Genomic DNA, 15,705 nt, shown 5'->3' with positions numbered 1-15,705 from the left:
AAAAAAAAAAAAAAAAAAAAAAAAAAAAAAAATAATGAAGAAGACTCCCGCAGGGAGTCTTTTTCTCCCGACCGGCTCCTAATCGGAGTCGGAAACCTCATCAGAGAGGAGTCAAACTCCTCTCCTCTGGTTCTATTTAAAGGGGAGATCCTTCTCCCTTCTTCCTATCAAAGAATCCCGGGGCAAAATGGCGGCAATCATCGGAAAATCCACCGCGGAAGACCGTCCCTGTGCCGTCCAATTTCTCGCCGGAAAAGCCTCGCCGGTGTCGGAGGTAAGCTTCCTCCCTTCTCTCTTCTCTCCCTTCCTTCCCGTGCCGATGTGCACGCTCGCCGGCGACCGAAGTCACCGGATTTTGTTGCGGAAGAACCTTCCTTTTTGCCATTTTTTCGTCGCCGGTGGTCACCGCCGACCACCGGTTTGATTTTCTCTTGCCGCCGGATCACCTCTCCTTTGGCCGCCGACCATCTCCGCACCGGCTGCGCCGCCGGTCGGCCAACCAATGAGGGGATCAAAGATCCCCTGTTTCGGTCAAAATAAGCCCACGGGAAGAAGAAAAGGAAAAAGAAGAAGAAGAAGAAGGAAAAGAAAAGAAAAAGAAAAGAAGAAGAAGGAAAAGAAAAGAAAAAGAAAAGAAAAAGAAGAAAAAGAAAAGAAAAAGAAAAAGAAAAGGAAAAAAAAAGAAAAGAAAAAAAAATAATAATAATAAATAGGATTTTCTCTCCTCTCTCTTTCGTGAAGAAAAAAAAAGAGAAAAAAGAGAGAAAGAAAAGAAGAAAGAAAGAAAAAATATTAAATTAATTAATAAATAATGATATAAATAATAAAATATGAGAAAGAGAGTTTCTCTCTCTTCCCTCTTTCTTCAGCCTGAATTAGTATTTTCTCTCTCTAGAATTGAACTTTCTCTCTCTACTTTCTCTCTCTAGAATTCTTTCTCTAGATTATTTTCTCTCCTAAGATTTCTAAAATTTTGAGAAGAATGATGATGAATTTAAATGATCTTCGTGATGGATTTTTGATCTGTGATCATCGGACGGTACACCGACATCCACTTTGATCAGATCAGGTATTTTTAGATTTTATTTCTCATAATTTTATTAAATTATCCATATGATAATCTTAGCATGATTTGATCTGATCGATCGGATTTGTTGAATCATATCGTCTGAGGAGTTCAAGATGAATTTTCTCTCTCTAGAATTTTTTCTCTCTAAAATATTCTCTCTCTTGATTGATTCTCTCTCTAAAAAGATTAGTGAATGAAGAAATTTCTTTTAATAGTCTTGATCTGATTCTAATGAAGAATCCTGATCCATGATTGTCAGACAGCGTACTGGCACCCACCTTAATCAGACCATGAATCTTTAGATTTGATCATCCATGATTCCGATCTAGCCATGACTTGATTTGATCACGTTGATTTCACCAATCGAGATATTGGATCCATCGTAATGTTGGATTGTGTCACCTGATCAATTTGAATTGTACCTCATGAATTCTCTCTCCTCTATTTTCTCTCTCCACTTGATTTTATGAAATCGATGAAGAAACCTCAGTCCTATCACTTCTTATCCGATTTGATCTGATAGTCAAACTTTGGATCGTTTAGGTCCTAATTAGATTTTGATTAGATGAAATTAGATGATCGGACCCAATCTAAACCATTAAAATATGGTATTCGTATTCTTTCTAATTATTGAAATTGATTCTGTATAAGATTGTGGATGTTTGATCATGGGATATCGCGATATGATCTACGAACAAAATTTTTGAAAAAAATTTATAGAATTATGTGGATTTATTGGAATGCGTTCGAGGTAAGTAATGTTTCACTTTTTCTAGATTTATCGATAAATTATAATATATTTTTCTGACATGATTTGTGAAACGATGCATGAATTGGATGAATGGTATTTTGTTATGAAAATATCTTATTTGAAATGTTATGATGAAGCATGATTGAACATATTGATTTCATGATGCAGTACATTGATTGATTTCGATACTACATGATTATATGTTTTATTATCGAAATTAGAATATGAAATATGATTTATGAAGAATTATGATATAAGAAATATTATGAATTGACAACCTGACTATGTAAAGGACCCTGCCAATGGGGGCATATACGTTGGCAATTGATTGTCCTGAGGGTTTATGTCGCCAGCGAGACCAGCGACATGTCGCCAGAGAGACCAGCGACAAACCGCCAGCGAGACCAGCAGTTCCAAAGGACATGGCTGCCAGATGATTCGCAGCCTACCGTAAGCAGATACGCGGTATTATGACCTTGCCGCAGAGAAAATGTAGTCATAGCTCATGGTTGACGAAAAGAATTGAAGAACAAAAGAAATTGAAATCTCGAAAGAAACTTGAATTTTCGAAAAAGAAATGAATTTGGCATGAATTATGTTGCATAATTAAATTGATTTCGAATTGATGAGCTTTATATGCTTATTTTCTATAAATGATGATTTACTTAAATGCCTGATGAAATCTGTTGAAAAGTGATCATTGCTTACTGGGCTGTCTAGCTCATTTCCTCCTATTTTACTATTTTTATAGATGTTGAGGAATTAAGATGATACAAGATATGAATGAAGAGTGATCAGAAGCAGAATCTCTATACTTTTATTTCGGTCGAAAGTTTTATTGAATTTGGTGTAAGGCTTATGAATCATTGTTGAATTTATTAAGATATTAAAGAAGAAATTTAGATCGTTATATTTTAAATTTAAATTATTGACTAATTATTCCGCTGTTGTTTTAGGATAGTATGATAAGATGCCTCGCATGCTTGTGGGAAGAGTTTTCTATGAGTATGCGGCGGTTGCCATGACCCTCGATTCAAAATCTCGGGTCGGGGGCGTGATAATTAATATGGTATCAGAGCATAAGTGGATAAATTATGAAACATAGAATCAGATATAGAATGGGTGTAAGTGGATAGACACCAGGGAATTATAGTGTAGATCTTTGATGATTGTAGTGGGAGAAATATTTATAAATTTTGATTAAACATTGAGATTACGTATAAAAAGATCGCAAGAGATTATGACATATGGAGTTTGAAATATGATGGATAATCTATAGATCATGATATGATTAGTTAGATCTTGATCGAAAGTAATCACAAAAAGATTGACATAAAATTTTATTGTGCATTATAGTTATTAATTTGATCATTGGTTATTCAAGTAAATCGTAAGTTCAAATTCGATATGAGAATAATACTATGATATTAATTCTAGTTGAGAAGTTGACTATTATTGGCAAGATAAAGATTTGATAATAAAATGTTGTTCCAGAATGGGCTAAGAAAATCTTCTATGATGCTTGATTAGAATATTTATCGAAATTGAATTTGGTATGTGGATCATATATAAAGTGACATATTAGGATGAATACATATTGGAGGATATTGCAAAGAAACCTATTTCTTATTGATGAAATCGATTATGAGGTTGTAGAATATTCACCGTACTGTAATCTTTAATCATCATCCTTAGATCTAGATAATAGATCATATTATGTCTCTTGAAGACTACATGATGTGTATGAAATTTCAATTTAAAGATTTCGTATTTAAGTTGATCAAGAGATTTTCTGATATTATTGTTGAGGTTGTTAATGAAAAATTGATATCTTTAGATTAAGATAAAAGATCTGATTTATATTTATTTCAGATTAAGGGATCCATATGAATTTACAATTTAGAAATTTTGGATTTAAGAATTGATATGGAGTTCCTTTGCTTTTGTTAACGAGGTCCCTAATTGAATCTACTATTAAATGAGATTTAATTTTTTTGAAGCTTGTATGATTGTTATGAAAGGATATTTGATAGATATTGAAGATCCTGATGATAGAAATTTTAGAAAAAAAAATAATGATTTAAAATTTTTATATATTCTGATTATGTCCAAATTTGATGGAGCATCGGAGGATTTTTTTTCATTGATTTGACTTATAAAGATTTTGATTTGAAAATTATCGAATTGAATTGATATGAGAATTAAGATTTGATTCATATTGATTATAGTAAATCTATATGATGATTTTAAATATGATATTTGACTCAAGGGTTAATCAAGATTATTGTACACCAGTAAAAGTATGAATGAGAATCGAAAGTTAATCTTTGACTTCAATTGAAATTTAAAATTTTAGATCTTTTCTATTGATAAGATAAAAAATAATTTGATCAAAATTTTTTTGGTAAAGCTAAGAAATTTTGATTGTTAGATCAGAGTGCGCAGCGGAAGCATGGTAATCTGGATTACTTTGAGTAAGTCAGGAATATTGATTCTTTGAGTCAAAGAATTATGATAAATGATATGGTTTGATACAAAAAATTTATTGACATTAGAAAGAATAATATTTTAAAATTTTGAATCATTTTAGATATCCTAGTGTGATTTTTAAAAATAGTGCTTCCACCTACTATGCTACAAAAATATTTAGCATCCTAATTCTAGGATGAGTGGATCTTTGATTTTTGATTTTAGATTTAGAATATTCTAAAATTAAATTTTATAATTCTCTATTCATTAGAAAGAATTGGAGATTGTTTATCGAATAATGATTTCGATCTTAGAATATTATACTCAAATATTTATCTCCAGGATATAATAAAATTTGAAGTTTGGACTCTTTTGATCATTATTATTTCTCTGACTGAATAAAAAAGATTGAGATTATCTATTGATATTGACGATTATTCTACAAAAGATGGATTGGAGTTATTTATAATTTAATTTGATAATGAATTGATTAATTAAGATTTGTTAATGTTTAGATAAAAAAAATTGATATACTTACTTAGAATAGAGACATTGATTTTGGTTATAAGAGAAATATAGTTTTGATTTAGATCAATTTTTGAGTTATTGATTTTTATTATGGAATGACTTAATGATAAAATTTGCTTCAAGAATTAGAATATTTAAGAGTTTGAGGGTTTGAGTAAGAAAATTTCGATGACTAGAAATAGTGATATTGATTCAATCAACAATGGTGATATTGATCTTTATGAAATGACTTAATGATGAAGTTATATCGAGAATTAAAATATCAAAAGTTCGAGAATGAGATTGAAATGATAAATCTTCAACCTTTGAAAGTACGAATAAGAGAAAATATTTTTGAATTTTGATTGATTGGGATGTCATCATATGATTCATAGAAATATGTTTTCCTATCTTATGATGGGTTAAAAATAAGAGTGGTTAATATTTTGAAATAAATAAATAAATGAATGATGATGAATGAAGTTCTTATGCAAGAATAGAGACATTGACCTTCTTCTATTCACAAGAGATAGATTTGATTTTGGTCTAGTCATGAGATATTAAACATTAATTTTATAGGAAATGAGATCATAATTTTGAAATCTTGAAACATTGAAAATCTTTGAGATATTGATCTTGATAAATAAGAAAATGAATGGTTCCGTTTCAGATCAATATTAATATACCGACTTTTAACTTATGAAATGATTTAAGAATGAATTCATATCAAGAATTAGACTATTGAAATATTTGTTGATGAGATTCAAGTAAGAAACTATGAAGACTCAAGCAAAAAAAATTTCGAGGACGAAATTTCTTTTAGAGGGAAAGAATGTGACGGCCCAACCCATGCCAGAATCCCAGCCAAAGCCCAAACAAAAAAAAAAAAAAATGAAGAAGACTCCCGCAGGGAGTCTTCTTCTCCCGACCGGCTCCTAATCAGAGTCGGAAACCTCACCGGAGAGGAGTCAAACTCCTCTCCTCCAGTTCTATTTAAAGGGGAGACCCTTCTCCCTTCTTCCTACTAAAGAATCCCGGGGCAAAACGGCGGCAATCACCGAAAAATCCATCGCGGAAGACCGTCCCTGTGCCGTCCAATTTCTTGCCGGAAAAGCCTCACCGGCGTCGGAGGTAAGCTTCCTCCCCTTTCTCTCTTCTCCCCCTTCCTTTCCGTGCCGATGTGCACACTCGCCGGCGACCGAATCGCCGGATTTTGTTGCAGAAGAACCTTCCTTTTTGCCGTTTTTTCGTCGCCGGTGGTCACCGCCGACCACCGGTTTGATCTCCTCTTGCCGCCAGATCACCTCTCCTTCGGCCGCCGACCATCCCCGCACCGGCTGCGCCACCGGCAGGCCAACCAATTAGGGGATCAAAGATCCCCTGTTTCGGTCAAAAGCAAGCCCACGGGAAGAAGAAAAGAAAAAAGAAGAAGAAGAAGAAGGAAAAGAAAAAGAAAAAGAAAAGAAGAAGAAGGAAAAGAAAAGAAAAAGAAAAGAAAAAGAAGAAAAAGAAAAGAAAAAGGAAAAAGAGAAGGAAAAAAAAGAGAAGAAGAAAAATAAAATAATAATAAAATAATAATAATAATAAATATGATTTTCTCTCTTCTCTCTTTCGTGAAGAAAAAAAAAGAGAAAGAAAGAGAGAAAGAAAAGAAGAAAGAAAAAAAATTATTAAATTAATTAATAAATAATAATATAAATAATAAAATATGAGAAAGAGAGTTTCTCTCTCTTTCTTCTCTCTCTTCAGCCTGAATTAGTATTTTCTCTCTCTAGAATTGGACTTTCTCTCTCTAAAATTTTTCCTCTAGATTATTTCTCTCTCCTAAGATTTCTAGAATTTTGAAAAGAATGATGATGAATTTAAATGATCTTCATGATGGATTTTTGATCTGTGATCGTCGGACGGTACACCGACATCCACTTTGATCAGATCAGGTATTTTTAGATTTTATTTCTCATAATTTTATTAAATTATCCATATGATAATCTTAGCATGATTTGATCTGATCGATCGGATTTGTTGAATCATATCGTCTGAGGAGTCCAAAATAAATTTTCTCTCTCTAAAATTTTCTCTCTTTAAAATATTCTCTCTCTTGATTGATTCTCTCTTAAAAAGGTTAGTGAACGAAGAAATTTCTTTTAATAGTCTTGATCTGATTCTAATGAAGAACCCTGATCTATGATTGTCAGACAGCGTATTGGCACCCACCTTAATCAGACCATGAATCTTTAGATTTGATCATCCATGATTCCGATCTAGCCATGACTTGATTTGATCATGTTGATTTCACCAATCGAGATATTAGACCCATCGTAATGTTGGATTGTGTCACCTGATCAATTTGAATTGTACCTCATGAATTTTCTCTCCTCTATTTTCTCTCTCCACTTGATTTTATGAAATCGATGAAGAAACCTCAGTCCTATCACTTCTTATCCGATTTGATCTGATAGTCAAACTTTGGATCGTTTAGGTCCTAATTAGATTTTGATTAGATGAAATTATATGATCGGACCCAATCTAAACCATTGAAATATGATATTCGTATTCTTTCTAATTATTGAAATTGATTCTGTATAGGATTGTGGATGTTTGATCATGGAATATCGCGATATGTCTACGAACAAAATTTTTGAAAGAAAATTTATAGAATTATGTGGATTTATTGGAATGCGTTCGAGGTAAGTAATGTTTCACTTTTTCTAGATTTATCGATAAATTATAATATATTTTTCTGACATGATTTGTGAAACGATGCATGAATTGGATGAATGGTATTTTGTTATGAAAATATCTTATTTGAAATGTTATGATGAAGCATGATTGAACATATTGATTTCATGATGCATTACATTGATTGATTTCGATACTACATGATTATATGTTTTATTATCGAAATTAAATATGAAATATGATTTATGAAGAATTATGATATAAGAAACATTATGAATTGACAACCTGACTATGTAAAGGACCCTGCCAATGGGGGCATATACGTTGGCAATTGATTGTCCTGAGGGTTTATGTCGCCAGCGAGACCAGCGACATGTCACAGAGAGACCAGCGACAAACCGCCAGCGAGACCAGCGGTTCCAAAGGACATGGCTGCCAGATGATTCGCAGCCTACCGTAAGCAGATACGCGGTATTATGACCCTGCCATAGGGAAAATGTGGTCATAGCTCATGGTTGACGAAAAGAATTGAAGAACAAAAGAAATTGAAATTTCGAAAGAAACTTGAATTTTCGAAAAAGAAATGAATTTGGCATGAATTATGTTGCATAATTGAAATTGATTTCGAATTGATGAGCTTTATATGCTTATTTTCTATAAATGATGATTTACTTAAATGCCTGATGAAATCTGTTGAAAAGTGATCATTGCTTACTGGGCTGTCTAGCTCATTTCCTCCTGTTTTACTATTTTTACAGATGTTGAGGAATTAAGATGATACAAGATATGAATGGAAGAGTGATCAGAAGCAGAATCTCTATACTTTTATTTCGGTTGAAAGTCTTATTAAATTTGGTGTAAGGCCTATGAATCATTGTTGAATTTATTAAAATATTAAAGAAGAAATTTAAATCATTATGTTTTAAATTTAAATTGTTGACTAATTATTCCGCTGTTGTTTTAGGATAGTATGATAAGATGCCTTGCATGCTTATGGGAAGAGTTTTCTATGAGTATGTGGTGGTTGCCATGGCCCTCGATTCAAAATCTCGGGTCGGGGCGTGACAGCTTATTTAGTTGCCGGCTTGTCGCACCTATCAGGTATTTTTTGCATTCAACTCACTTTAATCAGTATGACATCCACTCTCTTCAAGATCATATTCCTCTTACTTCGGATGCTTCTGTCCCGGACTACCTTAAATCGGTGATTTGTTATCCCGCCTATCATATATGGATAGCGAGGAATGAGTTTATTTTCCAAGATGTGCAATATTAGTAAAACCCACAGCATTCATGGTAGAGAACTAACACAGCTTTTGGCCACAAGATGTAAAATAACTAGTCGCCCCTCAGCAGCAACGACATGACAGATTGAGCGCTCGGATGAGCAGCCACGAACAAGCATAAATATGAGGGGAAATCTGTAGAGCTGAAAAGGTCCGGTTATATTCGATTCTATAAATTTCCACATCCAATTTGGGTCGGATTCGGATACTATTTACTTGGTCCGACCAAATATGGATATGGATTCAGACACATCTGAGTTTTTCAGATTCAAATCCTCAGATCCACATATCCTATAGCCTTCCTAGTTTCCTTCGAACTCACCCCTGACACATGAAACTTGCTCTCATTCGTCCCTCTTTAAGTAGCTAAGGGTTTGACTTCAATCCCTTATTTCTGGCGAGTGATTGAAACTAGTGACGGCTGTAAGACTCTTTAGAGGCGCCATAGGTCCCATCCACTTCAATGACGGGCAACCGTGAGTGATAACATAAGGCAGTTTGTAGCATCAACCGGTCTTATCCAATTCTAAATCTACATGGAAGATTGTGAATCCTTTTATTCTTCAAATATTTGCCTTTACCACATTATTGATCTGAGTGTTTGATTTGAGAAGCAAGATCCATTGCTTCAATCTAAGAAAAACCCTAGATTTGTGAATTACTAGAAAAACGTTCGATCAAGCAACAGCATGCTTGGTTGAATCTTGCTAACTTTGCTACTATTATTGTTAGAATTGGAATAGGAATGAGACTCCCTCTAACCAAACGGATGAAACGGGAGACACTCATTCTTATTCTCATCTAAAGTTCGAGTCCCCTCAACCAGAAATGCTTTTAATAGATTTGTTGAGTGGTATTTTTGATGCTTTATTTTTCATTGAAACTAGTTCATATAATGCTACTCTCACCAGTCATGTACAGCATGTTCTGCTTCTCTCCAGGCTATCTTTAGTCAAAGGGCCTTCATGACACCTTCAAAATCAAATCCTAAAAGTCTTGATGGGATCCATAGCTGCCCCGGTTTATATTCTCATTAGAATCAGAATCAAAAGGCCTTGGTCATGTCCTAATGAAACAATGCCTCCTATTGTAGAGCTCCCCTGGCAAATGCATTCAAGTGCAACATTCTTAAATCCAGTAGGGACTGGACTTCAAAAAGTAGCTCATAATATAACAGAACAGTAAAACTTTGAGAATTTGATAGCCAACCCAATCCCCTAGCACAACATCATGCTGGAAAAAGTCATCCTCACACGTTACTCTCTAAACTGTACAACAGACTAAAACTGATCCAGAGTAGCAGATTGACTTCAACCAATGCTTAATCAGTAACATGGCAATCACACTCTTATTAAGTTTATGGGCTTCCAAAAGGAAGAACATGGAGAGAGGTACAGCATGGAAATGATAGTGTCATAGTGATACTGAAACATACAACAATATAAATGACCTAAATTTTTCATGTTATGATAGCACTGCTCATTCCTAATCATCGATAGGACCCTTCTGTCAATAATGATGAAATTGCCACAGATGGCACGATTGATTCCTTAAGTTATGGGAATCAAGCAGCTTACATACATGACTGACTCTTTCAAGACTAATTCATTCTGTCCACCAACTTCTAAACAACATCCATTACCTTCACATCGTAGCGGCGAATTAAAACAAGGTTGAGACCTCTGAAGTACTCTGGTGTTGGTATATAAACCGAACCTGTGATAAAGTGCTTAGTCTAAATTCTTACATGAAACTTAAGATGCGGAATGATATAGTTACTGATATGAAATCCATTGTTCAGCAAATTTATTGAAACCAACAACACTCAAATATGGAGGAATAGTCACCCTATCAACAAAATCAATTTCTTCTATAATGAAGCTTTTCAAAAACCTAGTCCAGATGAATCATGAACCAAAAATCTCAGAAGTTTGGACAATTTCCAATAATTTTTCAATTTGGATCTGAAAAGAACTTGTTAAGAGATGGCATGATCTCAGGGTTCTTGCTGCGGAGAAATTTTCGGAGGCCATGTTCTGCATATCTCTCTCCTTCTGAGAAGTTCTCAAGCACTCCAGCAGCCCTATTTTCTTTGGTGACCCTGTACACAAAATAAAATTAGCATCAGCCACAATGTGGTTTTCTTATCCTTCAAGAAGGTGAATGACAACATCTGCTTTTAAGACATAAGAAGGAAAAAAAAAAATCAATATGGCACATGAGAAAAGAATTCTTGAAGCAACATCTCCAAATTGCCATCAAAATTACATAAGATCATAGTCTAATTTAAATTTTCTGAAGCAAGATGTGCTCAGACTAATCTGATAAAAGTACAACTTATGAGAAATAGAGTATTCTCTTGAATCAATAAATATGAACTTGGACTAGCAGCCCAAGTGCACTAAGATCTAGGTTTGTAAGTATGGATGTTCTTGACAGAGAAGCATCTCTCAGGAGTAATGGTACAACATCCGAATCAGGTAATTGTCATTTCTTGGTATTTTGATTGTCTTGTACTCCTAATATAGAACTATATATTTGAAAATAAGCAGAGAAAAAAAGAAAGTAAAGGATTTGTGATTTGTAGCAGATTACTTTGTAATCAGAGTTTTTACCATTATTCATAAAAGATCATCATATACAATTCAGGAAAGATTACACAATATCATGATATGTTTTTGATCTCCAACATATGAATCACAACACCATCATACTAAGATCATTCAAATCAACCAGTCAGAGGATTTGGAGTTTGCAAGTCAACAGGGGAAAATGCAATAAATAAGTTCTGTAAAGAAAATTGGCCATTTGAAACTCAGATGAAAGTTGATCCAATGTTATATAATGGTCAGAATCTTTTGATCATCTAGTTCAAAATTAAAAAAAAAAAAAACAATAAAAGGTGGACTTGAATTAAGCATGCTTGGTCAAACATAATCATGAAAAGTGGATTCACTATGCGACTATACTACAAATGCATTTGTAGTATCAAGTTGGTCCTGGTATCCTGATTTTGTCAACAGAGAGATAGTTCAGAACTTTTGCACATAAAATATACATGCCATCAATGATCAGATTTTGATCACTCCCCACCTAAACAAAAAAGTCCATATGTTATTTGTTTTTCAAAAAATGTGATCTTTCAATTGTTTCACAGATTGCCGACCCACATTGCCAACCATCTGACTTCTCACTCTCTGATTCCTCTGTTCCAGCATTCCGAGTGTTATTAAGAAAACAGAAACATGTGGGTTTGATGAATATCAAATTACTCTGACATGATGACATAACCACTAATCTGACAACCACACCTTTATCATGTTCCTCATCACTTCATAATTGACTCACTCTCATTGATCCTTTAATTTTTCCTGTCATGTAACAGAATAGACAAATGGCCCAATACATTAGTTCAAACCAACTTTTCCTCAACTTAGATGCACCCAGGTCTATACGTTCTCGAGATGACTTCTCATACACATTCTCCAACAGCTAATGTGAGGTTGCTCATCACTACAAGTGCATTAGGATCATATTTATTTTGAGAAATAAAAAGAAAAAAAAGCTCAAACAACTTGAATATTCATATTTTTTATATCACTAAATTGTTATATATCTGTTTAACATAGGCAACAACCAGTACCTTAGAAGAGGTAACTAGAATTCATGTCGTCTGATTATTGCATTATCAGAGATTGGATGAAGCACAGATGTTCAAAATTGTTTTCAAATCCATCACATTTTCTAACAAAAAGCCTCATTCCTCAGCAAGATTCCGGTTTCTGCATTAAGTTTGTGACATCTCCCTCCAAGTTTATTGGATCATGTGAGACAGCATGTCTAAATAGAGCACAAAGCATCTACCAGGCCTATATCAAGGTCAGGTCGGACACAATCAAATTATTGGATGTACTGTTTTTCATTAGATAAATGTTTTTTTTTAAGGCCATATACTCAAAATAACATGAGGATTTACAGTACAAACTCTAAAGTTCACATCATCACATAGCTAAGATATATATAATTGACCATATACATAAGGTACATAGGATTTTAGAATTTACATTGTTTTCTAGATCCAAAGTTGGAAATAGAAAGTCAACAATTGAGATATCTCCTTAAAATTCATAAATTACAAAGTTACAACCTGAAATTATTTAACAACATCTCTATGAATTTTGTTTCAAATGTTTGACTTGCTGTGTTCAATCTCATTTGTTACTCTCTTCCAAAAAAAAAAAAAAGCTTTTCTGGTAACTTTATACAGTTATGATGAAAATAATAGAATTCCAGAATTGAAGATGGAAAATTGACACTATGCAAGATAATACTATGCAGCATATGAGCAAGTAACCAAAAATTGATAATTTACCACATAAAAAGAAGTAATCAACCATGGAAATAAGCACACTATTGATCAAAACATAATAGGAACAACAAGCATGCGCCCATAATACGCATGATCGACCATGGATTGGTAGGCGTGTGATCCATGCGATCTATAATGTTATCATACTCTCTTTGTATGCTTTCTTTTGATTCTGTTTTTGCATTCTCATCTATCTTATGCAAATAGGCATAAATACTTTATTTACAGGAGCCTTCAATTCTTTATTTTCTTAATAATTTTTTAAAGAAGAGATTGTAACAAAATTAATAGATAAGCATATGAGTTTAGATACATAATATAGTATTCTTCCTATGGCAACTACTCTTTTTGAGAGAAGCCTCTCACAGAACTTTTATAATTTCCATTGGACAGGGATATCCTAGTTTCTCCACAGAACTAGAAGTTTGTTTTCTCATTCAATCCCAATGGTTGTCTAGATCGAGAATGTTATTTCATTAATTTTTTCTTTGCTTAATTCTTTTTCTTTTTTAGTCCCTCTTCTTTCTTTCCTTACTTTCTTTTCCCCTTCTCCCTTTCTTTCTTTGTTTTTTCTTTTTATTCTTCTTTCCTTCATTTCTTTTTTCCTCTTTCTTTTTCTGCATAGATGGGTTTCAGAGTTCAGCTCTATCCCAATTCTATTTTCTCATAAGAACGGGACAGGACAGTCTAGATGTCCCTCATCCTCAGGGCCGGCCCTGGGGCAGGTCAAATTGGGCGACCGCCCCAGGCCCTAGGCCTAGACCTTATATTGATGTTCCAATAGGATACAAGGATGGCTTTCTACAATATTATAACAAGAAAAATGATTAAATAGGTTAATGATGGATTTTATACACTATTTAACGAATATATCTATAAAAAATTATTGCACGTAGATTAATTTTTCAATGATAATTAATATTTAAAGTATGTTAATTTTTAATAGAGAAGATCTCATTTTTTCATTTAGCCTAGGTCTAAAAAATATCAGGATCGGCCCTGCTCATCCCACTAGGATTCAAAACATTGCTTTTATTGTCAATGCGCGCGCGCACACACACACCCCTCTTCTAGCTGAAATCACTGCATTTCTTCTTTCATTATCATTACTTCTTTTGGGGTATGAAATGGCCAGAGGAAACCAAGCATACCTCACTTCAGGGTTGGTGGTGATATTCCGTACCAGCTGCATGCAACAGATACCAACAGCTGTACCAACTGCTGCGAAGAGGGGATACACCTATACACATAAGAAAGGTTACAACATGAGTCTCTACCCACATATCTACACTAAAAAAACACTTATTGGCGATTATTAGCATCAAATTTGGTTCAACAAACTCTATAATGATGAACAGTACTATAAATTTGACATATCCAAACTTTAAGCACATTGCTACTCTTTGGTAATGAACAATGTTATCAAGATTCAAGACAAGAGACCCCAGGAGGTCAAGTGTGACATTACTCTATTAGTGGATTTTTTTGATATTCCATGGGTAGCTTCCCATTTTTTTCTCTTTTCTATTTGCAAACCCATGAAATTTATGCATGTCCAGGTAGACTATGTCTAAAAAATTACAACACTTAGATAAATTAAATCATATGGAAGCCGTTTCACTTTGCACAACAAACCATGTTGCCTTATTGGAAGAGGAAAAAAAAATGTTGGACAAAAAACAAAAAATAAAAATTATATTTAACCAAAAAAAGAGAAAGAAACAGAACACAAAATCTAGGTTTAAAAATTGCAGCTGTTATAAGGTCGTGAAGTCTGATGTAAATGTTGTGGAGGCCTACCGTTACAAATCACATTATATCATTAGAAAACTTAAAGAGAAGACGTTTTCTTGGATAATATGATTGAAGAATAAAGAAGAACTTACAATATTGGATTAATCTGACACTTTGATCTCAAGACTACATAACCAGAAACTTAGCATATATATACATATATGAAGGTGTAAATATTAACTTAAAAAAGAGTTAATGGCGGATGGGTTACCTCAGGTCTCAACCATCTGCTCGAAGTAAAAGAAGCCATTGGAGCTGCAAGAAAGGCTGGAGAAATCCGCAAAGCAATGGCAAAGAAGAGAGGCTTCCAATACGGTGGGAAAAGTAGGAGAAAACCAAGTACATATAGAGAGAGGAAGCCAACCAAGACATGCAACCTACAAAGTCCACCTTTTGTTGGGTCTTTGAAGTCTCCGAACGGGATTCGAGTTGGTCAAGAATAGCGGTCTACTATGAAACGTGGCAGTTTATGATTGGATGTTCATGGTGGCAAGGAAAGCAGGAGGAGGCTTCTGCTTTCCTACCCAAACCGACGCCAGCAAGACAGCCAGGTTTCTTGGAATTTAAATTCCGTATAAATTTTTTTTGTTCCTATATACATACATACAAGTACTCAACTCCCGCACCACAAAATTAAATATTTAATAAATAATAATAATAATAATATTTTATATTAAAAATTATTATTACAATTAATTTCGTGATAAATCAAAAAAATCTCTCAAAATTTTCTTTTCAAAGATTGTCTTCCAGGATTGCTACATTTGATATTATTTTTTAT

The 15,705-nt window shown here is 33.8% G+C and overlaps 1 protein-coding gene across 1 annotated transcript; it reads right to left on the bottom strand.

Annotated features, from left to right (window-relative positions):
• Nucleotides 1–10,593: 10,593 nt before the first annotated feature.
• On the bottom strand, nucleotides 10,594–15,288 carry LOC105051361 (uncharacterized). Its single transcript, XM_010931753.4, has 3 exons — nucleotides 15,136–15,288; nucleotides 14,282–14,370; nucleotides 10,594–10,862 (listed from the first exon to the last, which is right to left on the bottom strand). The coding sequence occupies exons 1-3, from the start codon at nucleotides 15,172–15,174 to the stop codon at nucleotides 10,715–10,717; spliced, it is 276 nt and encodes a 91-aa protein (XP_010930055.1). The 5' UTR covers nucleotides 15,175–15,288; the 3' UTR covers nucleotides 10,594–10,714.
• Nucleotides 15,289–15,705: the final 417 nt, after the last annotated feature.

Source organism: Elaeis guineensis, chromosome 9 (genome assembly GCF_000442705.2).
Source record: "Elaeis guineensis isolate ETL-2024a chromosome 9, EG11, whole genome shotgun sequence".
NCBI classification, from domain to species: Eukaryota; Viridiplantae; Streptophyta; class Magnoliopsida; order Arecales; family Arecaceae; genus Elaeis; species Elaeis guineensis.
This window is presented reverse-complemented; position numbering and strand designations above follow the sequence as displayed.

Bases quoted from the DNA above. Each gene is read 5' to 3' on its own strand.
- LOC105051361 (XM_010931753.4), bottom strand. From the start codon at position 15,174: ATGGCTTCTTTTACTTCGAGCAGATGGTTGAGACCTGAG. The intron at 14,371-15,135 runs GTAACCCATCCG...TTATGTGTATAG, and splicing joins GCAGATGGTTGAGACCTGAG to GTGTATCCCCTCTTCGCAGC. The intron at 10,863-14,281 runs GTATGCTTGGTT...TTTTGTGTACAG, and splicing joins ACCACCAACCCTGAAGTGAG to GGTCACCAAAGAAAATAGGG.